The sequence below is a fragment of the Oryzias latipes genome, chromosome 4 (genome assembly GCF_002234675.1).
Source record: "Oryzias latipes chromosome 4, ASM223467v1".
Lineage (NCBI taxonomy): Eukaryota > Metazoa > Chordata > Actinopteri > Beloniformes > Adrianichthyidae > Oryzias > Oryzias latipes.
This window is the reverse complement of record NC_019862.2, coordinates 2,134,746-2,161,322: the sequence shown is the minus strand read 5'-3', so window position 1 is coordinate 2,161,322 and position 26,577 is coordinate 2,134,746. Positions and strand designations below refer to the sequence as shown.

General features: G+C 40.1%; 1 protein-coding gene across 1 annotated transcript; it reads left to right on the top strand.

Moving 5' to 3' along the window:
- Window positions 1-22,121, top strand: cilp2 (cartilage intermediate layer protein 2). Its single transcript, XM_011473490.3, has 9 exons — window positions 1-241; window positions 9,061-9,138; window positions 11,736-12,005; window positions 12,114-12,296; window positions 13,660-13,815; window positions 13,902-14,219; window positions 14,421-14,529; window positions 14,642-14,799; window positions 18,732-22,121. Exons 1-9 carry the CDS (start codon window positions 19-21, stop codon window positions 21,143-21,145), a joined length of 3,909 nt encoding a protein of 1,302 aa, XP_011471792.1. The 5' UTR covers window positions 1-18; the 3' UTR covers window positions 21,146-22,121.
- Window positions 22,122-26,577: the final 4,456 nt, after the last annotated feature.

Below are 26,577 nucleotides of genomic sequence, written 5' to 3'. Positions count from 1 at the left end.
CTTAGCTACTCGATTTTCATGAGAAGGAGCAGCAGCAAGACTCGACCATCAGCATCACTCCTGTCTGTGGATTTCAAGCTGGACATCAGAAAGCTGAGAAAGAAGCTTTTCAATCATCCTGAGATTTGCATCAATGCTGTAGAAAATCTGAGTAAAGAAATCTCGTTTGTCAGAACAATGTTGGAATTGAACAAGCTGCGACTTCTGCTGTCTTTGCTGGCCTATGTGACTCTGGGTCAAGGTAAGTCATGGCTGATTTACTGCACAGACAATACAAAAATGTTGTTGTTTACCTTTCAACACATCCCGTCAGGTGTTGCCACAACCAGAAACTCAAAAAGTCATGGAAATGTAAAAGCAAGCTTGATGTATAAAAAGTGTAACAGGGCTTTGAATAACCCAAAAAGAATTTTAAAACTATGGTTTAAGAAAACAAATCCAGTATGAGACGTCCAAAGGTGTGTGTAAGATTTAGTACATTTCAGAGAAATAGCTCTGATTCATTGTCTTTTTTAGCTTGTGGGATTGAGAAGCAAAGAAAACTCCCAGTATAGTTTATTCAAACAGTAAAGGTTTACCAAAGCCAGAAGCTGATCTGCGTATGATAAAAAAATATTCATGTTTATGCCAGGATTGACAAGAAAATATTGCTATGTTTAGTTCTGACAAATGATCAAAGCTAGCATTCTAAAATGTGGCATAGATCAAGAAATAAAACTTGGTGTTAGGTCTCAGACATGTGCCTCTGCTCTAATTCATGCTGTAGGGGGATCTGATGACAAAGATGTTGTCTGAGGTTTATTCACATATCAAAGCCCATCTATGATCTATCAACAAAGCACCATCACCAGAAACCTGCACTGCATTTTTTATTTCACACATTTTATTTCTCAAAATCCACTGGTCTTACTAAGGGACACTATTGTTTATTTTTATTTTATTTCAGTTTACCGTATTTATCCTTTTTACATGTACAGTTTTACGTATAGTGTCTGTCACTTTATATTGGGGTGTGAGTTCTCAGGGTGGTAAATATCTGACCACAAAGACCTACCACACTAAGCAGTAGGGTGATGTGATTTAGCCTTTTTTCATCCACAAATGTGATGTCAACTGTCACCAAAGATCTAAACCCAGTCACCTTGGAAACCAGATGCATTGATCCTCTTTCATTCAATTTTATTTTTTCCAACACAAAATGAAAATAAACTCCCTCTGTGAAACACCTAAGGAAATGAGACATTTGCTCATTTTTAGTGATCATTTCTAGCCTTACAGTTCCATTGGTGACATCTTGTATTTCTTTTTTGAATAGATGTAAACTTCTGCTTTGATTTAAACCTTCAGCCAACCCATAAGTCCACACCACAAATTGATAAGCACATTTCATTTTTTGTAGCACGTATGCAGTGTTGTATGTTTACTGGAAGTAAGTTGATTCTGGCTTTAACCCTTGTGCTATCTTAGATGACCCCCCCCCCTTGCATTGACTTGTTCTCCCTACCATGACAAAGGTGGATGAAGGTGGAAAGATTTCATGTAATCCATGGACACCAGTGAAGATCACAAATCATTGAAGAAAAAAGGTTCAGAGCACTGTCTAGTGGGTCTAGATGACCCCACTCCCAATGGTAAAGTGCGATAGCACAAGGGTTACACATGATGAGTGCTGTTTTAAGTTTCACTGGTTCCCATAAATTCAATAACTTTAAAAATAGTGTATTTGTATGTGTCCAATAATCCACTCTAAATTATTCCAATAGCTTTTTTTTTTGTAAGATATACACTGTAGAATTGTTTTATAAGTATGTCCCCAAACTCTACACTGTACTGTAAATATGGTAGTATTATCGATCAACATGTTAGCAGACGTGCTTTGTGAGTGTGTTTTTTTTTCCAGCACTGCTATGCTTTAAGCAAGTTTAGCTCTGACTTGTTTTTTTTTTGTGGTCTATAATCATCAACTGTTGCTCAGTTTTGCACCCTCACTGGCTTTGTGTTTTACTAAATGAGAAAATGGAATGATGGAAACAAAAAATAAAGACTGCAGGTAAAATGCCCCCCCCCCCCCCCCCCCCTTTAATTTTCGGTTTCCTGTTTGATGAGCATCTCAGACGCTTCACAGCATTTAATGCACCAGCACAGTATTATCTGCAGCCTCCTTCTGTTTTTGTCCTCATCTGTTTGCAGTTTGTTTCTAGTCTGTCTCACTTGGACAAATACTTTCCCTACCTTTTTTCCCCTCTGCATCCCTCCCTGCCATGTCACTTCATCTACACATTCTCTACTAATTTCTATGTCCTCTCCATCAAACACCTTAACTTTTCACCTCAACCTTTCAAACCTATGAGCTAACGTCCTACTTAAAGATGGCAGCTGTAAGGAATGCACACAGAAACTGAGGACCGTCGTTTTTCTAGCTTCCTGTCTCCCGTCTGCTTTTTCTTTTAAATTTTGTTGAAAAATTAGGAGTGCTTTTCCAGATGCTGACTATTGTCTGCTTCAAACACAACTCTGTCTAGCCAGCGGACTTAAGTGAAGATAATGTAAATGTAATTAAAGAAAAATGTACAAATTCTAACAATAATAATACCAAAGCCATGCCACATTTTCATTTTTCTGTTTCTAGTCTTCTTGTTTACACTCATTTATCAAGCAATTAGTTCTTGTTGAAATGACATGGTCTCTGCAGAATTGTTTCATTTAATTATTTCATTTATTTCCAACTATTGGCTCTTTTTCTCTATTAGAGTGCAGAAGTTCAACACCACCTTATTGTTTTTAACAGAGTCTGTTCTGGGTTCCTTAAAGATCTCCTTTTTTGCATCCAAGTTCTTTACAAATCCGTAAATCACGTGGCTGAATTGCATCACAGGCCAATGCCATGCAGGGACAAATGAGCTAATTTGAAGAAGCAACAGATGTTTTGAAGATCAGACAGATTTTTGAGATCGAGGAATGTTGGGCTGAGGAGGAAGAGCAAAGTTTTCTGAAACCACATACACCTCAAGCCAGGGGCTAGCCAAAACGTAACAGCTTCCATATGACATGGCTAATGGATCATCACACACAAAAGCCCACTCAGTCACATCAATCAATTCTAACACCAAATACCACTTAGAGCCAAGCTGCAGCTGCAAAAACTACACAACCTGATAAGCTAAGGCAGTTTGTCGGGTAAGCCATGTCATTTTTAAATCTTTTCCCTCATTTTATAGCTTGACATATTATAACCAGAACCTTTATCCTATCCTGTCTGCCAGGCGAAATTTGACACAACTAAGAATGCAAAATATGGATAAACATTTCTATGTGTAACTTCAAAAGTAATTTCTTTTACCAAATGTATTGATTGTTTTATTTAAATGTTAGGAAACACAGAACTCCGACTCACACAGCAAATAAGAACAGATGAGGTAATCCAGTAGATGGCAGAGAGTGATGATTGGGCCATGTTTTAATAGACGTGACAGAGACGATGAGGACAGATGGTGGTTGACTTTGCTAAAAGAATGAACATGTCAGTGGTGAAAACATTCCTGAACAGGGCGGAGCATAGGGGAATGTAACTGGATTAATGGAACAAGTAAGACCTACAGACCTGTGGAAACTACAGAGGACTAAAGTTGATGAGGTTTTTTTGTCCTGATCTGATTCCAAGATATTCAATTTTGAGTCCTGGCCCGATACTTTTGTAACACATTAAAAGATGGACCAATTTAATGAAAAGGCCCCGATTTGCTCCAATTTCTATTTTGTTAATCATTTAACACTTAAACAGAGCACCTATGTGAAGTACACTTTATTACTAATAGCATTGTCTAACCTGCTTGACTCACATATGTCCCATGATCATAAGATTGCAGGTTCGATTCCCGCCTTGCACGCCCACGAGTCGTAGTGTCCTTGGGCAAGACACTGAACACCACCTTGCCTCTGGTGGTTGGCGGGCGCCTCTGTTTGGCAGCGTAGCGGCCACCAGTGTGTGAATGTGTGTGTGTTCTGGGTGAATTGGACTGTGACTGTAAAGCGCTTTATCCTTGTAGGTAGAAAAACGCTATATAAGTATACGCCATTTACCATTTACCAGTCCTGAAGAACAACCCCACACCATAATTCCTCCTCCACCAAATTTCACACTCAGCACAATGCAGTCCCAGATGTACCGTTGTCCTGGCAACCTCCAATCCCAGACTGGTCCATCAGTTTACCAGATGGAAAAGTGTGATTCATCACTCCAGAGAAGGCGTCTCCACTGCTCTAGAGTCCAGTGGTGGCGTGCTTTACACCTCTGCATCGATGCTTTGCATTGCACTTGGTGATGTGTGGCTTGGATGCAGCTGCTCTGACATGGAAACCCATTCCATGAAGCTCTCTGAGTGCTGTACTTGGACTAATCTGAAGGTCAAAGTTTGGAGCTCTGTAGCAAATGACTGCAGAAAGTCTGGGACCTCTTTGCATGATGTGCTTCAGCATCCACTGACCCCTCTCCATCACTTTATGTGGTCTACCACTTCATGTCTGAGTTGCTGTTGTTCCTAAACTCTTCCATGTTTTTCTGATAGAGCTGACAGTTGACTGTGGAATATTTCAGAGTGAGGAAATTTCACTACAGGATTTGTTGCACAGGTGGCGTCCAATGACAGTTCCACACTGGAATTCACTGAGCTACTGAGAACAGAACATTCTTTCACAAATGTTTGTAAAAACAGTCTGCATACCTGAAGACTTGATTTGATACACCTGTGGCCAGGCCAAGAGATTAGGACACCTGATTCTGACCATTTGGATGGCTGAGCCAACACTTCTGGTAATAGTGCATGAGCAGACACGCCTTAACAATCAAGCAAAAATAGTGCAACTATCAACTAGAATAAATAGCTGACTGTAAAAATAGGTGATAATTATTCATGTTAGAAAATATGGTGACTGAAGCTTTAGTATGCTCAGAACTGTTGAACATTTTGGTTAAATGTAATTTATATCTCCATTAAAATGTCTTAGAGAGCAATGCTCACTAAAAAGTAAAAAAACAAAACAAACATGATCTGTTTTCTTTTAAAATGGATTTGAGGTCGTTGTTTAAGCCAAACCTGTGCACTTGAGCACTTGCTGTCAGTTTAAAGGTTTTCACTAACTTTACGGAACTGTTTTAGTTTACCTCCTACTCAAGCTAGTGTAGTATTCTGCTGCGCAGTAAAATATCCTCATCCGTTTATGTTATGAAGAGTTCCAGTAAAGTATTTATCTAAGTTTGAAATATTCAATCACTGGTCATTTTATCAGGTCCACACCTAGTATCGGGTTGGACCCCTTTTTCCTTCAGAACTACCTTAATCCTTGGTGGCAGAGATTCAACAAGGTTCTGGAAACATTCCTCAGAGTTTGGTCCACACTGACATGACAGCATCTCACAGCTGCTGTAGATTTGTCGGCTGAACATCCATGATGCTGATCACCCGTTCCACCACATCCCAAAGGTTCTGTATTTGGTTGAGATCTGGTGACTGTGGAGCTATTTGAGTCCAGTGAACTCATCGTCATGTTCAGGAAACCAGTCTGAGATGATTCCAGCTTTATGACATTGTCTATGGGGGCTCTTTTGGCCATCATTGTCTCCTTTCATTCCATGTTATTCCCCCCTTTCCCCTCAATTACAATGAAGGCTCATTCTAATTCCAATAATAGAGATTACATTACGAAACAAATTAGGAAAGGAAGTGAAACCATGTAAAACCATGAAACGGTTTAAACACAGAGGATTTCCTTTTTTAAGTCATTGTAATGATTTAGGACAGAACCCAAAAAGACAGAGACCGAGGAGCAGAAGAAAGTTCGGCTGAGTGATGCAGATATCAAAGGATGTCAGGTTTTTGGAAGGATGTAGCTCAACCCCAGAATGCACAAAACTCAGATAGAAGGAACACAAGCTTTATTTAGCTCGGTTTTATCACTATTGAGTTTGAGAAGGTTTAAGGTGAACCCGTTTTTGATTTCAGATAGACAGAAGTGGAGGGAGGAGGGTGGAAGAGAGGAGGCAGGTCTGCTTGATACATAGAGCTGGGTGTCATCGGCAAAACAGTGAAAAAGTAATGAAAAGAAGAGGACCAAAGACAGAACCTTGTGGGACACCATAAGAGACAGAGGAAGGTTGAGATTTAAATATTTAAGTTGAATGATTTGGGTGTGGCCTGAGAGGCAGGAGTGGAACCAATGGAGGGGGTAGGAGGTGATGCAGAGGGAGGAGAGCCTTTGTAGGAGGATGGAGTGAGAAATGGTATCAAAGATCACTCAGATCAAGGAGGATGAGGATGTGAGGAGGCCAGAATCCGCTGCACTGAGGTCATTGGTGAACTTGAGGAGAGCAGTTTCAGTGCTGTTTGAGGGGCGCAAACTGGCCTGAAAAGGTTCCAGAAGATTGTTATGTTTTAAGTGGTCATAAAGTTGGGAGGTGACAATTTTCTCTAGAATTTTGGAGATGAAGGGAAGGTTCGAAATTGTACTGAAAAACTGAAAAATTGTACTGGGATTTGAACCGGCTTTTGAAGGGTTGGTAAAAGCTGCCCTTTTAAAAAGTGATGGGACGGTAGCAGTTGATTGTGAGGAATGAATAATGGCGGTAATAAGCCTGGAGTTGCCTCTGCCTTTTTGGAGTTGCCTTTGTTTGTGGAGATGAGTTCAGAGAAGTAGTCTATTTTTGTGGTAGAAAACAGGTCCTTCTACTGAGTGAGATGTGATAGTTAGGTTTCTTTATGAACGGTTAAGCCAGTTCTTTTATAGAGTCGCTCTGGCTGGCGACCTTTGGCTTTCATGAGACGGAGCTCAGGGGTTTATGTTTTGTTTCTTTTTCCTCTGTTGATTAGCATAAATAAGTGATGCATGAAAGTGGAAAAAAATAAGAAAGAACAGTTTCTGTGCAGTCATGCTTTATAAAGTATTGTCTTGTGAATGAGCAGATGTGGTGTGAAAGGCTGAACACAAAGCCAAATAGAAGTCAGATGTTGGATGTAGAAGCTGTCAGACGTCATGGTGATGAGAAAGCCAACATACGGAACTATGATAAGTAATCTGGAAGCTTGTTTTGTCTTTCTATATGAATCAAGTTTGTAATTTTGGATTTATGAATGATCATTTATAGGGTTATATTAAAATTGAACACATGAATACATAATGGAACTGGCCCACCATAGATGGGGTGTATTTTGGTTTAGGAGCAATCTTTTTCTGGAATATCTCTATGATGATGATAATAATTTGAAAACAAACATCAAAAAGTAACAAACAGCCTTTACACTTTAGGATTTATGCTTCAGAGTAGAATTTAAGGAAAGGAACAAGAGGAAACCATTGGCCTTACAGCCTGACTCTGTTGGCTTTAAACAACAGCAGAACTCTTCAGTCACGTGCTACAACATGGAGCCGTGACGGCCACTCAGCCGGTAACATGTACTGATTTTCAAAACCTTTGACCTGTGCTGGCTCACACCTGCATGAGCAGTCATTTCTCCAATTGATTTCTGTAAAGACAGCATTCACTTTGTTAATCCCATCCTGGAGAAACTACTTCTAAGCAGTTTTTTCTTTTCCGTTTTTGCTAATCTGGATTTTCTCTTTAGTTTTATATTCCATCATCCGTCTAATAAAACTCAAGTGCTTGTTTGCTATTGGCTTTTTTTTTATTTTGAAACACATTGAAATTAAAATCAGGAGCTCTGCTGTTCTCTTCTTCTGGTGTGAGGGAGGGAGGTAATGAGCTCCGTTTACGGAGGAGCAAAAGCAAGAAAGGAATGGTTGCATTTTAGAGCAGGAATGAACGCTCCTCTCTTTCAGACAGTCTAGCAAACACTAACCTGCAGCACCTTTTAGAAAAAAAAACACTTGCATAACTGTGAACATTAAAGTCAGCGAAGACAGAGCATGGAACACTTCTATAACTGCTTCTGGGATGCAAAAAAAGACTAAAATGTATTATCCAGTAGAAGAATAATGGGGAAACTATTTGAATATTTGACCTGGGAAACTGAATCCACAGACAGACGTACATCTGCTGAACAGATTAGAAGAAAGCATTTGAATGTGGTTCTCAAGTCAACCCACTGTCTCAGACACAGCGGCTAACTCAAAAACCTTGCAAGGATTTTCTAAAAGCCAAAAACATTAAAATCAACAGTGATATTTTGCTAAATCTATCAGGAAATGTAAATAAAAATGTAAAGGTTGAAAGGAAAGACTTGGCATGACAGTAAAGACTTGACGGGAACCATAAAACCTGCACAGACTGGGATCAGTACCGCTCCTGCTTTTTGGATTCTCAGCTAATAAAGTCTGCAGTGTTTCCACATATTGCAGACACAAACACAAAAATCTTGTAGGAATTACTTTTGGTTGGCATCAATAAGGTTTATAATTTCTCCACGACTGATTTTACCTCAAAGTAAAAATGCCAGGAAAAAACCCCACAGCTGTTCTTAAATGAAAAGAACTCTAGCTGACATTAAATGGGACTTTTCCACCCTCATACTTTAAAGGAAGAGGACAAAAGATAAAATGTCACGTTTTAGATCAATTCTTTCACAAAAAGCAAAAATTGCTCCCATCTTAAAAGGCAGTAGATCAGAAAGCATTTGACTGTGACTCAAGGATGATTATATCATACTAACATTGCCATGTTTGTGCTAAACATCTGTTTCACATTACTGTTTTATTTTATGTTCTTTTATTGATGACATGATTCCACTGTTGGGAGTAACAGATGACCACATCCATGTAAGCTTTGTTGAGCTTCAGTTTCAGGAGTCTTTGTCTTTCTGTTAGTTTCTCAGCGTCATGGTGGAACAAAACGAGCTTCAAGTGAAAATGATCTTAAATGAAAATTACACATCAAAAGCAAGAAAAACACACTAAATAGAGGGCAAAAAGACGGTAATTTTGCACCACAATACGTAACCCCGTAATAAGTTTAAATGATATTCCTGTCAGATAAGAAAGAACTTTTTCTGCAATTTTTGCAGAAAAATAAAATATTAATTTTTTTCTTTGTTTTCTTCCAAACCTGTGCAGGTTCCTTGAGGACCAGGAACATTTCAGACCGAAGCAAAAGAACGGCCTCCAACCGGTTCAGCGACACACAGAGGACAGGTACTGAGTCTGGATGCCTCACATGCCAAAATATAGTAGTAAGATGGTAGCTGGAAACACACATGCTGAAAAAAGGCTTTATGAGAACGGGATTTGGGATTGGTCAGTTCAGAATCAGAAGTTCTTTATTGATCCCACATGTTGGAAATTTGTTTGTTACCGTAGCAAGTAAACATAAGCGAAAATAGAATTATATAAAAACCAATAATATAAAAAACAAAAATGTAGCATAAATGTTAACAAATAAATGGCCTTTCTCTAGAATCTATACCCAATGTTACAGTAGCTCTGAAGAATGTAAAAACAAATTTACAAAATTGTTCTTTCTGTTGAGTCTTTTCAAATCCAGCACATTATGTCCTTTGAGGGCCAAACTCATAAAGAATGTTTTTTCCCTAGAAACATTTCCATGTTCAGGCTCACGATGAAGGAGGAATGCGTGTGCGTCCACAGCTCTCACATTATTCACACACTCATGCTTTCGTGCTTCCCAAAAATCGGGTTGTCAAAAACAAAAGAAAACTATTTTTTTCGTTTAATATAAAAGAAACAGACAGGAGAAGATCTGCTTATTAAAACAATCGTGCATTTTGTGGTACAAACTTGTATGGCATGGATGTACCATAGGCACATAGCCAAAAAAAAAAAACAAGATTATGAAATATATAAATAACAATACAAATACTAGTATTCTGTAGGAACCCCTCAAGTTTAAAAAGTGCATTTTGTGCATGAACAGCCCACATTGTTGAGATGGGGGCAAATAGACATTGTTTATGTTTATAACAATAGAATTGAATGATACTTTATTAATCACACGATGACTGCCATCTTTACATTTTGGCTTTTTTTTATGACTAACCTCTCTGACAGAGGTTTCCGACTAAGATACTTTCACACCAAATTTGGTGCTTTGTGCCACAAAATGCATGATTTGTTCGAAGTATCGCCCTAACCAGCTCCGCTAACATTGACTATTATTGTTTTGATCAGACTGATTTTTGTTTTGCCATCAATAACCGCAGGCCTCTGTGATGTAAGGGCAGCCAGTTTGGTAAAGTTTAATCTATGGTTCTTCTCCTACTCCAACAAAAAAATGGGCAGTTAGATCTTTCCTTTTAAATATAATCCAGGATCAACCATGAATTGTAACAACTGGCCTCCTATTTTATTGTCATTTAAATCCAACTCCGATCATCTTTTAACGATTGTGAATGTGTTTTCAGTCGTCCTTTAGTTACTATAATGCCATTTTAAGCCAAAAAAAAATACTATTGTAGTTTGTCTGGGACATAGTTTCGGCAGAGCGGCAGGAGTTTTTGAGAAATTCACCTCTGAGTTGTGGGAGCGACTGTTGGGGCAGTGCAACCAGGCCCCCTTCCCATCACCCATAACTACATTTTCTGTTTACAATCTCTCCCATTAGCCTACAGCCCTCACACCCTAACATTAGTGGTGTGACAAAAATGGTAATCAACAGTGGAACCATCCAACCGTACAGTTTAGATCCAGATTCCAGCTCAGACGAGGAAAACAAAGACGTTCATGGATCTATTTGTCTGCAGGTGGGTGATCAGAATAGAGCAGAGTAGGAAGACTTTGGCTCCTCCCAGGGTAGTTTCTTCGTCCAAAATAAGCATTTTTCCAAGCAGCATTTTTCATACTCTCCTGATTCTCAACATTTCAATAAAAAAAATACTCAGAAATGCAATTTTGAGCTAATTTGTATTTACATCAGAAAAATGCTACAAGAACATGTTAAAAACACAGAAAACACAATTTTTATGGGAGAGGGTCTTTAAATGGTTTTACCTGGATAAAGAGGTTAATATTTCTGTACTATACTGATTAATACATGCAGTAAAGAGCTCTGTTACTTCTGTTTGTCAGTGCTGTCATCATCATTAAAGGGTTGTTTTAAAAGACTTTTATATTAAATGCTACTATCATTTTTAGGGTGGAAATTCTCTGAACCTTATGAAATCTTTTTACACCACATAACTACACATAATCTATAAATTCAATGTTATATGTATTCACAAACCTTTTTTAGTGTATTGGGGAAACTGCACAGTGTTTAAATACTGGATTTACCTGAGTACCATCACTTTTTGTAGTTTCTTCACGTTTTAAAGTCAGTTTAGGAATAGTTGTGTAAACAACACTGGTTCCATATTTGAAGCAACCACAGGCCTAAAACCTTGGCTTCCACTGGTTTTCCCATCAATTTTAGTCTCTCCATGGTGACATTTTAGAGACTTAAGAGGAAAATAAGGAAAAAGGTTGCAATTGTAAATATCCTAAAATCTGGAAAAGGTTGGTTTTTATTATGATTAAACTTTTTTAATATAGACTTTTATGTTTCATTCTATGCCAAAGACAAAAAAGAGGAAAATCTGCCTCAATACTCTGGTGCATATAAAGTCAGTCTCTAGTGGCCTTTCCCGCTGAAGCTGTCCCTATGAAGATGCATTGCTCATGCTGCAAAAGCCGAAATTGGTTAGATGCTTGGGCTTTTATGAAGGCCAGTTGCCCATACCATCATTATATATGTTTTCTTTGACGCTTTCCTTACTTTGTTGAATGTTCCCTTCCAGGCGTGACCGAGTGGACATCTTGGTTCAACATCGACCATCCCGGTGGAAATGGAGACTATGAGCGATTGGAAGCAATTCGTTTCTACTACAGAGAGCGAGTCTGTTCACGGCCTACAGCCATAGAGGCTCGAACCTCTGACTGGCTGACAGCCGCAGACACTGGTGAAGTGGTGCACTCTAGTTTGGAGAAGGGCTTTTGGTGCATCAACAAAGAACAACCAAAAGGCAACATCTGTTCGAACTACCATGTCCGCTTTCAGTGTCCCCCAGGTAGTCCTGTTGACAATAGTAACGCTTGATAAATATTCCATTCTAGTTTGCTTAGAATGTGAAATCGTTTGGTCTCTCATGGTTAAAAGAGCTTTTTTTCTTTTACAGTGCAGAGTTACTGGACTGAATGGAGTGAATGGGGTCCCTGCTCAGCCACAGTTTGTAGTGATGTGGGAATCCAGGTGCGCCAGAGGAAATGTTTGAGTTCTCAGCCCATGCCTCTCTTGTTTGTTCCAGCATGTCAGGGACACCACTCAGAGAGAAGGGAGTGTTCAACCCCACAATGCACAGGTGAGGACTGCAGCATCTATCAGCAGCTGTAACAAAAGTGGAACCATGTTTTAAAGCTGAACTGAGAAGAAAGAACCTGTTCACTAATGCTGACTTTTCCCCTTTGCCAACAGTTTCCCCCCCCATTTTTCCAATAATACCTTTATTAAAAACCTGCCTCAGATATTAAAACAGTTTAACACAACAGGTCATGTGTGAAACACTTGACCATATTGCATTAAAACAGAGCCAAATGTTTTCTTCTCAGACTACAATGGATTTTGAACTTCAAAAACGGAGGCTGTGTCCTAATTTCCTCCTTACTACATAACTACAAAAAAAAAAAAAAACGATGGTGCGGGACTATCCATCCATCCATGCATGCATGCATACATGCATCCATCCATCCATCCATGCATGCATGCATACATCCATCCATCCATCCAATCATCCATCCATCCATCCATCCATCCATCCATCCAATCATCCATCCATCCATCCATCCATGCATGCATGCATACATCCATCCATCCATCCATCCATCCAATCATCCATCCATCCATCCATCCATCCATCCATCCATCCATCCATCCATCCATCCATCCATCCATCCATCCATCCATCCATCCATCCAATCATCCATCCATCCATCCATCCATCCATCCATCCATCCATCCATCCATCCATCCATCCATCCATCCATCCATCCATCCATCCATCCATCCATCCATCCAATCATCCATCCATTTTCTTAACTTGCCTTTCAGGGTCATGGGTGGGGTACACCCTGGACAGGTCGCGGGACTATCTAGTGACCTGGATTTTATAAGCAATTCAGACAGCATGTTGACTACTTTTTTAATTTATTTTTTTAACATCAAATATGACATCACCGATTTCACAAAGTAAAACCTAATAAATAGGAACATTTAGACAAAGACTATTTATGAAACTATACTGGGTTCTAAAGAAGAAAAATTGGATGGTTTTAAAAAAAATTAAAGAATAAATACAATGCGTTGTTTTCACATGAAAAATAGTTCAAATGCAATGCATTGTGGTATCTATTCACCTAGTGAATATCAATGCACGCTGATGGTTTTTTGCAGAGACTTCCGGGACATTTTCAGGGCACCGGATAGAATTGTGGATTCAGACAACAGTACAAAATGGCAAACACCTTATATGTTGCACTAAGTAGTGAGTAGTAAAGGGATTCTGATACAGCCGCAGCGTATTCCAACATTTTGTCTGAATTCAACAAATGACCCTGATGCACACACCTTGACATGAAAGTCGAACCACCACAACTGATGCTAAAAGATGATCTGAAAGAAATTATTCCCAATTCTCTCACCATCTTGTGTAATTGTGTGTGATTCAGCCAAATGGAGTCCATGGGGTCACTGGGGGATGTGCTCAGTTACCTGCGGTGGAGGTCAAAGAACCAGAAGACGGACCTGTGTAAGAACCTCAGTCTCTGTTCAGTGTGCAGGTCGTTCTGTTGATATACAGAAGTGTGGAAAGACACCCTGCCCTGGTATTGAAAACCACAGAACCCCTCAAATGTGTTGCCGTGTTTGTATGATGGTGTCCGTCATCAGCCATTGTATTGTTTCACAACAGCCAAATGCCAGCTTGTGTGCGAGGAAGGCCATCCTAGTGAGGACTGCAGCCTCTGTGTGTGCGAGGACCACGTGTTGCATGGAGACGTCCATAGTGTGACAGGAGTCCCTGTGGAGGGAGCCAGAGTGTCTCTGGCTAGCCATTCTAAAGCCCTCCATGCTCAAACCAATGCTAAAGGGCAGTTTGTGCTCGCAGGAGTCTGCTCCTCCACCTCTTCTTCAATCATCATCAAGAAGGAGAAGTATGTCCCAACCATAGTCTCTACCTCTAGTAACACTACTGGATTGTCCAGGTTAAAGGCTGTCCTCAGATCAGCTGGTAAGTGCAGACAAGCAGACATTCTTAATTTTGGATTATTATTTCAAAAAAGAATCTCATCTAAAATTCATATTCAGGGATCAAAATAGAAAACAAAATTTTGTGCGGCTGAAAATTAATTTTTTGAACCATCAATCACCAAAGCTCATTACAAATTCAGAACAATAATCATCAGGATATTTGCATTTTCTTTTTGGACAGAAAAGCCTTACGTTGTGAAGCACCCAGAGGACAAAGTGCGTTATGAAGGAGGACGGGTGCTGTTGTGCTGCTCAGCAACAGGATCACCGGCGCCCAGCAAGTATTACTGGTGAGAAAAATCTGACGGTTATCACAGCATTGGTCAAAGCAAACCTGAAACAAACATAAGGAAAATTGTTATGTTTTCAAAAAGAATAATTTTTTTTCAAATATACATCTAGGTACCACAATGGGACACTACTTGACAGAAAGATTTACAAATATGAAGAGGACCTTATGCTGCAGGATCTAAAGTTTGAGCATTCAGGGGAGTATTACTGCAAAACCAGCAATCCTGCAGGCAGCATCAAGTCCTCTGTAGCCATCCTCTCTGTAATTGGTATGTGAACAATTGCATCAATTTAAGGTATTACTGTACATATTAAACCATTAGACCATTCCTTTAGTTGTTCCAGTTTCCAGCTGTGTAGTAAGTAATGAATGCCTCTTCAAATGTCAGTTCAGTGCAGTGGCTGGGAATTGCAAAACACATTTAAATTTTAAGGAACTATTGTCCATTTAACCAAAACAAATTAACATTTTACTTCACAAAACAAATTCAGGGGGAAAACCTTACAACAAACTCTGAAATAAATTTAAAGGTAAAAAGAAAATCATTTTTTTAACTGAATAGGAACTAGCTAAAAGCAAATAAAAGTGAGCAATAAGTCTCTAATTTACTATAGTGGATTGGATTTATCTGCACTTGTCCAGATGCTCAAACCGCTTACAATGTGTCCATTATTCATTCACTCTTTATTCATTCTTGGTGATGGTAGCTACTGTTGTAGCCACAGCTGTCCTGGTGCAGACTGACAGAGGTCTACTCCTCTGTCGCATCCTCCAACTCCAGTTCGTGCCCACAGCCCCTCTGACCATCACCGGGACGTTCATATACATTCACACAGTTGGAGCCCAGTTGGCTGGAGGCAGTGGGGATCAAACCGCCGATCGTTCGATCATTGGCCGACCTTCTCAACTGCCTGAGCCACTGCCGCCCTACACAAAAACAGCAATACATTACAGACTCAATCAAAACTTAAAAGGACTTGTTTAGTTTCTGTCTACCTTTACAATTTATAAAGTTACAAAACCAAACAGAAGTTAGGTGTGTATTTTCCAGAAATTGGGAAATCTCTTATCCTTAAAAAAATAAAAACTTTTTTTTTTTTAACTTGTCCTGCCTGTGCAGCAGCTGAGCAAACAGATGAGACCTGAAGGCTCTTGTGTTAGACAGATTTTACTGTTACAACATGAGGTTATCTTATGACACACAAGGTGCATATTTGAATAAACCCCTTTTGTATTTGAGGCTAAACTTTATTTATATTACATTATTATATAAATTTATATTCATTATGTTTGTATACATTTCTTCTTGGACCGGATGGAAAAAAAGAGAAGAGAATGGGATTTTAGAGAGGGGCGATAAGGGAACAAAAGGAAGGGGAGAAAAGGGGTTTAGGGCGTTGGAGGATGAATAAGAAGTAGGAGAGGGTTGAATCACAAAGCAATAAGATGCTGGAGGTTTGTCATCACTACTTTCAAGTGTAGATGTATAAAAAATCTAAAAGGGGGAGGCCTGTCCACACACACACTCAAATGTTCCAAACATACCTGTTGGTTCCAAAAATCTTTACATACAAACATGTCAACATGTACACAATACAGCTCACACACACATACAAACACACACGTAAAACATACTTCTGTCATGCTATTAGTGCAATATGAGCTGACACCTGTGCTCAGGTGAGTGTCTGTTCTCTACAGTGGTGGATGATGGAATGTAAAAAGAGGGGGAGTGCCCGGTCACCAAGACCCTTGCTGAAAGCGAGACAAAAGTGGTTAAAGGGCCTGTATCGTGCAAAATCAACCTTTTGAGCTTTTAAGTGTATTATAATGTTCATTTTTTACGATGAAAAACCTTAAAGTGGTTTTATCATCCTTTCACACATTTCTGAGTATTCCTCTAAAAACCCGTGGTCTGAGCACCAGCCCCTCCCAATCCACCAAAACTAGTGGGTTCTCATATTCATACCTAAAAGTGAGAACAGCCCCTTCCAGGAAGAGTCTGCACTGCCAGCACAGGCTAATAGATACACCCACTTTCTCCACGGGGCTAGCGCTGATCAGCTAAACACTTTCCTGCTCCTTTAAGACCCCCCCCCCCCCCCCCCCCCCCCCCCCCCCGGGATGTACACAGTCGTGCAGACTACGGGCGTCTGTGGTAATTGTGTTCCAATTGTTGGAAGCCAGTGCAGCGATGGCCAAAAACGCTCTTTTAATGTAGCATTTAAACTTTGTGCAGTGGCATACGCCAAAGAACATTCTGGTGAGGTAACTGAACGTCATTTTGGGGTCAAACTTAAACGTTTCCCAGGATGGCGCAGGCAGATGGGTGATATTGAGAAGACGGCAGCAAACGATTTCCTGGCGAAGGTGCAAAGAAAGCGAGCGACAAGAACTGGTTTGAACATGGATTTTTGAGCAAAGACAGAAAGGTGCGCATGTCTCCAGGAAAATGATCCCCATGAAAGCGAGGAGGATTTTTGATATGGAGATTGATGATGCTTCAATTCAATTCAGTTCAGTTTTATTTGTATAGCCCAAAATCACAACAACAGTCGTCTCGATGGGCTTTGAAGTAAGCATGAACTCAAAAGGATCATGAATACAAAGAGTTCAATAGGAAAATACTAAAATGAACTAACAAACTGACTAAGCCATACTGGCATCCCTGCCCTTAGACCCCCCTTCGCGGCTTCAAACAGAAATGAAACGCCATGATGCCATTGACAGGTCATGAAATGGGCGGGACCCACAACAAGTGAATGACCCCGCCTTTCGCTTCTTGTGAGTTCACAGAAAAGAACTACTATTTCATAAAAACTTTGTTCTTTAGCGTGTCAAAGGTTTATATGATCATATACATGTGTATGGATATAGTTTACTCTAAAAGGCTTAAGAAACACATGATATAGACCCTTTAATTTATTTCCAAATTTGTAGATGTTTTCCCTCTTGTAAATTGTTTTTTGTGAAATGTAATTTTTTTTGATAAATTTAGCATCATTTTGTAAAATGTAATTTTATATAGAAATGTAAATTGAATGTGTTTTGTTCAGTATCTGTTTGCTTGGGGTAAATGTAATATTGCGTTCATTAGGTTTAAAGTGTTTTGCCCTTCCAAGGCACTGTACCTCGGCAACCAGCGTGGCAACTTACAGGACCTTTAAAGAAAGCATTTCGAATGAATGTGTCTGTATGTCATTTTATTGATTATTAGTGGGATATCATAAAATCTATGTTTAAAGACTGAATTCCTAAAACTCAACCTGAAGGCCTGTTCACACCGGGACGAATTTCGCCGGCGATTTTCGCCGACGTTTAACGCCTCGTGACTAAACAAAGGGCACCAACGAGAGTGTGCACACCGACGCGAAAAAACGCCACGCGTTAAAGCGTCAAAAAAAAAAAAACGCCTCGGGTTCGTTTTTTTTTTTCGACGCGTCGCGTCGAAATCTACTCGACCAATGAGAATGGCGCTTTTGCTCACGTGTCTGGAGCTTCTGAAGTTACAGTAAAACACAACTTGGGGGCGCTCAAACACAAAACTGCCTTTCTGAGCACACATACCAGCGAAGAAGATAGACGCCAAGTAGCGTCTACACTGCCGCGAAGCAATAATGACGGACATTCTAAAACATCCCCGAACCAAGCACCAGTTGGAGCTACTGGTGCTTGAAATATTCATGTTTTCTTTGTTTGATTCTGACAAGCGGGTAAATACTTGCTCTCTTCTTCTGAGTGAAAAGCGACTTTAAGAAGCGTAAAGTTGCGCAGCGCCACCTTGTGTACAGGAGTATTTCTGTTTACATTAAGCGCCATCTAATGTCAGGGAATGAAATTGCATGTTCACTCCACTCATCGTCAGCGAAAATCGCCTGGGTGTGAACACAAAAAACGTGGCGAAAAACGCTGGCGAATAACGCCTGGCGAATATTCGTCCCGGTGTGTACGGGCCTTGACTCATTTTACATCTACTAAAAGACCTCTAAAATGAAATTGAATTCTGTCTGATCTAAAGAATATATCAGTTAAAACAAGAACAATATTAACGTTTTAAGAATGTCCATTTCTAAAAGTAATATAGGTGTTTAATCACCAAAAAGGACCAATCTCTTGTGGTTTGTGTACATCCAATTCTATTTTATGACTAGACAAATTGTAATTTAAACAGCATAATTTAATGTTTCATTTGATTCACAGCTAAAGGAACACCAGCATGCGACTCCACTCCTGAAGCACATCTCATTAGGCTACCATTGGACTGTGTCCAACCTGGAACACAATCAAAGTACTACAATGCTGGCCGCTGCCCACACAACAAATGTGCTGGATCCCTGGAGTTTGACATGCGCTGCAAAGATGGAGCTGGATTTTGCTGTGGGGTTCAGAGTATGGAGAGTCGGGTCATTGACTGTGGTAGTTACAGTCTTCCTATCCGGGCGGTGACAAAATGCATCTGTCAGAAATGTATGCAGCCAACAGTAATTGTTCGTGGAAGAGTGGTGACAGCTGACAATAATGAGCCTCTGCGATTTGGGCACATCTACATTGGCAAAGAAAGAGTGGGTACTACTGGATACCAAGGAGGGTTTACTTTGAAAATCGCTCAAGACACACAAAGGTTAGTGGTAAATTTTGTTGATCCCACTGAAACGTTTCTTAACACGCCAAAGGTGTTCATCTTTGACAAAAAAAGTGGATCCATCTATCATGATGTAAAAGTCATGAGAAAACAAAAACCAATTGATATTAATTCCAGAGAGACAAATGTCATTGATCTAGGAGAAATTAAAGGGGAAGATCCAATAGGACAGTTAGTAATTCCTCCCAATTCCTTTCATAAAGACACTGGAGAGGTGTATGAGGGAACTGTGAAAGCTAGCGTTACATTCATTGACCCAAGAAACATTACAACAGCCGCTGCAACCCCTGGGGATCTCAACTTTGTAGACGATGAAGGTGACATGCTTCCTTTGAGGACTTATGGCATGTTTTCAGTGGATTTCAGAGATAACTCCAGCAACAAAGTTCTTGGAGCAGGAGCTGTTCAAGTCCTCCTTGACACACAGCATGTCAAAATGCAAGAGCACATTCCTCAAATGAAACTGTGGTCTTTAAACCCAGACACGGGGGTCTGGGAGGAGGAAAGTAAATTCTCTTACAGCACAACAACTGCAGATGGTCATGGACGGAGCAAGCGTGAGGAGCGCACTTTCCTTATAGGAAACATGGAGATAAGAGAGCGCAGACTCTTCAATTTAGATGTGCCTGAAAGCAGGCGGTGTTATGTGAAGGTTCGTGCCTACATGAGTGACAAATTCCTACCTACTGAACAGTTGGAAGGTGTTGTGATCACTTTGATAAACCTTGAACCCAAACCTGGCTATTCATCCAACCCTAGGGCATGGGGACGCTTCGACAGTGTTATAACTGGGCCCAATGGAGCCTGTTTGCCAGCTTTCTGTGATGCTATGAGGCCCGATGCTTACACAGCTTATGTTACAGCAATGCTAAATGGAGAGGAGCTTGAGGCTGCTCCATCCACACCAAAGATGAATCCAAACATTATTGGAGTATCTAAGCCTTTTCTGGATAAATTAGACTACCAGCGTTCAGATCACACAGACTCTGCCCTAAAGAAAACAGCCTTTAAAATCAATCTGGCAAAGCCAAACCAAAACAACCTTGATGAGACCAATGGACCAATTTATCCATATCAGAGTATGATAGCTTGTGAAAATGCCCCTATAGATGCAAATCATTTTAGATTTTTTAGAGTGGAAAAAGACAAGTATGAATACAATGTTGTTCCCTTTGAGGAAAATGACTTGACGTCATGGACAGGAGACTATCTCTCCTGGTGGCCTAACCCCCAGGAGTTTAGAGCATGCTTTATTAAAGTCAGAATTCATGGGCAGAAGGAAGTTATGGTCAGGTCAAGGAACCATGGAGGAACACACCCAGAAACAAAGGACAAACTTTATGGCATTAGAGACATTCGCAGTACTCGTGACATGAGAGAGGCGAACACCTCGGCTGCTTGTGTTGAGTTTAAATGTAGTGGCATGTTATATGATCAGTCAGAGGTAGACAGATCCCTTATATCAGTGCTTCCACAGGGTAACTGTCGCAGGATTAATATCAACAACCTCCTACAGGAATACCTAATTAAACATCCACCGTTCACTCAGAGTAATGGGTCTCATTCTTTTACCATGATGGCACCTGTGGATCCTTTGGGACATAACTATGGCATCTACACTGTCACCGACCAGAACCCAAGGGTGGCCAAAGAGATTGCTATTGGACGCTGCTTTGATGGTACCTCAGATGGTTTCTCCAGAGAGATGAAGTCCGACTCTGGAGTAGCACTGACCTTCAGCTGTCCAGAGAGGAAAATTAACAGGCAAAGTCTCTTTCAACGTCTGCAAACCAACCCAGGTCAGACTTTGTCTCAAATGGCAAGAGACATGAGAGACTTTCAGGGTGAGCAAAGGCAAAGGTCAGCTACCCAGGTGGTCTTTCCCTCAGAGCAGCGTGGTAGGACTCAGAGTCGCAGAATGAGCTCTGGAGCCAGGAGAACAGTGCCTGTGCGAGAACAGCAGTACCAATAAGTAGTACCATAGAAGGAGGGTTTTCTAAGATCGTTCCATCTAAACTTATATTGACAGCAGTTTCAGAGGGATTTATGTTATTTTGTTTTAATTTTGAGGCAAATGGTGAAAAATTGGCAAATTTAAAGAAACTTCAGGGTAAAGGTTGTCTGATCAAAAGCATTCATTCCCTGAAGACAATAAAAAGACTGTGGTAGACACCATTCAACAAAATCATTGTATGATTGACTGTAATCGTGAAGCAAATGGAGACTTGAACAATTGTGTATTAAGATGTATTCCTTTCTTTCTAAAAGGCAGGTATCATTTTGTCTTTTTGTAAATGTACAACAGGCTAAAATAGTTTTGTTGTAATTTCCTAAATGAATACATAATATTGGGAAATGACAATGGATTTTATATGACTTTTGTGGTATTTACTTTCTTTCAATGTACTGTACTTCACTGTAAATACTTTGTTGAATTTGTCTGAATTGACTATTGTTTTCTAACAAACTTGTTCATTTAGCATCATAAAGAAATTAAAGGGAAGTTTTTGTTTTTCTGAAACGGCCCAAACTTTTCTGTAGACTCAGAAAACCTTACAAAGGAAGATGCACTTGAGAAAGACAGAGGGCCATGCCGGTCAGAGGTGGGGTAGGTTTTAAACCAAGCATTTTTGTTATTATAGTCCTACGGCACAACTACAATCAGTCAAAAGTCTTCCCGTGCCTACTTCAGATGTAAGAGGCCAAAACCTTTTCCAAGGAAAGCATTGATTTCACTTAGAAAACCTCTATAATGATAATTATTTATTGTAAGATATAACCTTATTATTGCAAAACAAAATGTTATCTGAACAGTGTTCCTGCATTCTGCATCACTTATGCCTATAATTTTATTCACTGCTCAAACGAATTTTGTATTAATAGATGTTTGTAAACTTTCTTTGTATTTTGAAGTGCAATATTATCAATAAATTTGAGAATTACTCAAATTCAGCCTGTAGTAAATTATTCCTGTGGATGTAAACTTGTCATTAATGGCTTAAACTCTGAATTGTTAATATTATCCATCCATTTTTCCAAGTATCATGGGGTTACTGGAGCTATCCAAGCCAGTTTTGGGATCACACAGAGATTCACAACCGCACACACTCACAATTACACTTAGGAACAATTTAGAGACCCCAATTAACTGATGATAATGCGATATAACACAAAATTTCATTCCCTCATGTTTTTAGACTGCTACATAACTCATTTAGAATTCAGACCTTATTTAACAGTTTGTACAGCTATAGGTGTTCAGTTTAACCTGTCAAAGGGATTAAATATTCTCAGCTAATGGCTTTCTTTACAGAAGCAAAAATGTGCACTGCACAACGTAGAGTACACTATTAACCCTTGTGCTATCTTAGATGACCCACCCTTACATTGACGTGTTCTCCCTACCATGACAAAGGTGGATAAAGGTGGAAAGATTTCATGTAATCCATGGACACCAGTGAAGATCACAAATCAAAAAAGGTTCAGAGCACTGTCTAGTGGGTCTAGATGACCCAACTCCCAATGTTAAAGTGCTTAGGAAAGCACAAGGGGTTACCCTGACACTGTTGGTTTGGCTGGACAAATTGATCAAGTGCTTTCCATGTGTCATGAGTGATAGTGTAGTTACATACACAATAGATATTTGCACTACACATTATGATAATAATACAAAACATTTATTTATTTAGCATAGAGTCTTTCAAGTTCACAATGTAGCTACTCAACATACAACTTACAGTGGGCACCATTGTGGGAAGTATGGCAGAACACCAGGAAACACAGATTCTGCTCAGTAGGATAACCAAATGAAATACAGTCAGGACCATAAATATTTGGACAGATACACATTCTTTCTAATTTCTTTTGATGGTAGACTTGGATTTTGATACACCTACCTCCTGGAGGTTCAACTCCAGGCCTTTTATCTGCTTCACTCATAATGACATAACAAGGGAATTGCCCTCACCTGCCCATGTAATAGCATGAAAGTCAATTGTCCAATTACTTACAAGCCCATGAAATGAAGGGATTGTGTTTAAAAAATGCTTTAGTTTTTCACATTTTTATGCAATCTTTTTGTTCAACCCATGGAATAAAAGCTCAGGAGTTGATAACAGATAGACAGTTCGGTCTTGACATCAGCCGGATTGTAGAAATACAGCCCAGGGCAGATCAGAGCAGCAGCAGAAATTCATTGGTCGGGACAGAAAAACAGGTCAGAAATCCAGGTAAGCACAGACAACTCTGGAATCAGGTGCAGAGAGAGCAAAGATATTAGCAAACCATGTCAACTGAAGTGCTTAGAGAAACCACAAGGTGCTGATAAACAAATGTATTGCTTTTCATGAGAAAAGTGATTTTATTGTCTTATGTGGATGACTAAGACGCATAGTTATTCGCCAAATTCTAGGTAACTACTTTTTTGCTGCGATAAACAAAAGCATCCTAAAACATATATCACTGCATTTCCCCATCACTGACTTCTTTAATCATGGGCCAGAGGGCCACGAGTGTTGAGATCAAAAAGCTGCAGATGTAGCTTCCATCAAGTAAAAGGGATGATTGAACCCATGTGTAGAAAAGAGAAGCACTATAAAACTTTGGTGGTGTGTAAAATACCAAATCAGACCATCTAACAGATGTGATGTGAATAACAAAACATTTAAATGTAAGATATCTGTGCAAAGAAAGAAATAGTAATGCCATGTTCCCAAGGGAAGCGATTAGGGAAACTATTACTTAGGTTTGGATCACAATCTGCCAGCTAGACCAAGATGAGATTCAAATATTTGCACATGGATAAGGCAGTTTTCCTTGAACAATGCTTTGATTAAAGTCCCACTCCGATCCTCTTTTTATCTATTGTCAATGCATTCCCAGTAGTCTGTTGATCATGATTATGTTGTTTTTAGCCAAAATCAAAAAAATAAACCGCAGTCCGTCCGGCTTTGGGACAGGCAGAGGCGGCTTTTGAATGAAGAGTCCTGAGAAACCGTCCAGAACTTATTAACCTTATCCTAACCCTTCTTCCGGGTCAGTTCGGCCAAGTATGAAGCACTGCCCACACGGATTTAAAAAACTATAAGCGAACATGCACTTAGTAATAATCATAACAATAATAAAACCCCGTTTAGAAGATTGCTCGCTCTATGGCGCTCTCTGTCGTTATTTTTGTCATAGTCCCACGATTATATATTTTCTGATCATTAACTTTAAAATCAAGCACAAAATAATTTCAAAATATTCTACAATTATCAGTGATTTATGTGAACCTGGATCCTGCCTCTGGCTCATCTCTGGCTCGTCTCTGCTCTGTACCTGACCGTGTACCTCGTCTCTGCTCCTGCTCCTACACCTGGCTGTGGTTTATGGAGTTAATTCAGTCTCAATAATCAGAAATGCACACAACCGCTTTTACAAATACACACGCTCCGATTCACAAATGTCATTTTATGCAAACGGGAAAAATAAATTCGGAAAAATACACACCCTGTGTTTCACAAACACACACATTGTGTTTCACAAATGCACACTAAATGTTTTACAAATGCACAATAAGTGTTTCTCACAAATGTGCACACTGTTTTTCACAAAAAACATTTTAGAAATTCACAATAAATGTATCAGAAATGCACAGTAAGTGCTTCACAAACGTGATTTTTAGTTACACATGTGATGTGAACTCACAGATCATTCGAACTGCAGAATGTGCATTCAAAATCCCGTTCTCGTTTGTGAATCTCCCCGTGTGTGTGAGAGATATTTCTACGGTGAATATTGAGACTCATCTGACAGAGCAGGTCAACTAAAGTCACCATTGGCTAATGAATCTGTCAATCAAACTCATCGGCAAAGCAGGTGAGTTCGCTTTGAGCCAATTGAATGGCCCCTTGCTGGTGATTCACGACAGCCGGATGTGAGGAAATCGTCTGCCGGGGATTTCGAACGCGGAAATTCAAAGTTGAAGACGGGACGCAAACATCGCTACTTGGATGCGTTTTCCCTCCGGTGGTGTTTTTTCGAAATAGCCGGGGAACATGGCTAAATCAAGGTTGGACGCTAAAGCAGCGGCGGGTAGGCACAGCTGCGTTGTGACTGGGAAGGAGTGGGGAGAAGACGGGGGATGTGAAAGTGAGGATAGCATGGAGATGAGCTTTGGGATTGAAACAGGGAGGGAAAAGAGGGGAAATAGTTTTGATGGAGCTGATGCTAGAAAACAAAGAAGGGTGATGTCGACTGACAGTGACGAAGAAGGAGGGGATGGCTATAAAGTAATTTTGAGATTTTCTGAAGGACAAGGGTTAGGTTCTTTGAGCCCGATAAAACTGACGACTATCTTGAAGAATCAAGTGGGGGATATTAAACTTGCTAGAGTCCTGAGAGATGGGAACCTGTTGATTGTTTGTAGGAGTGAGGAGCAGAGGGACAGGGCCTCTAAAATGAGAGAAGTAGGGAAACATAAAGTTGTTAGTATGAGCAAGGTAGGACTGGGAGGTCAGGGGCGGAGGGGAGTTATTTGGGGCATACCTGTGGAGATGTCCATTACAGAACTTAAAGCTAACCTACGAGGGGCAGAAATAAGAGAAGTAAGGAGATTAAGTGTTTTTCGGGATGGTGTGAGGAGGGATTCTGAGGGAATACTGTTTGAGTTTATGGGAAGGAGCCTGCCGGATAGAGTATCCCTGGGATACATGTCTTATACTGTGAGGGAATACATTCCTAAACCTGTTAGATGTTTTCACTGCCAGAGGTTTGGACACACTGTTGCTGTGTGTAAAGGCAAGCAGAGATGCCCCAGGTGTGGAGAAGATCATGGCTATGAGTCCTGTGGAAACAAGTTGAAACCAAAGTGTTGTAACTGTGGGGGGGAATCATAGTGCTGCATATGCAGGCTGTCAGGTCATGAAAAGAGAAGTCCATATTTAAAAAACCAAAGTACTACATAGAATCTCATATGCAGATGCAGTCAAAATGGTTGGTAAGGGTTCTGATAGACAGGCAGGAGTCATACACTAGGTGTCTAATAGTATACAGGACAGGAATGTTGGGGGGAAAGTTTGGTTAGATTTGAAGAAACTAGTCACGTTTGTTGCTGGAGTTATAAATGCAACGATGGAAACTAAGTCGAAAACAGAAAGAATACAAATCATTGTGAAAGCAGCGGCGAATCATTTGGACATCAATGAGTTAACATGGGAAGAGGTTCGGAACAACCTCAGTGCCCAGTCTAGTCAGGAGGTGGGAAGTGTGGGATAAATGGTTCTTGTACTACAATGGAATGCAAGGAGCTTGTTGGCGAATGGACAGGAATTTAAAAAGTGTATAGATGACTTGGATCAAAAACCAGATGTCATATGTATTCAGGAGACGTGGTTAAGGCCGAATTTAGATTTTAGAATTTCC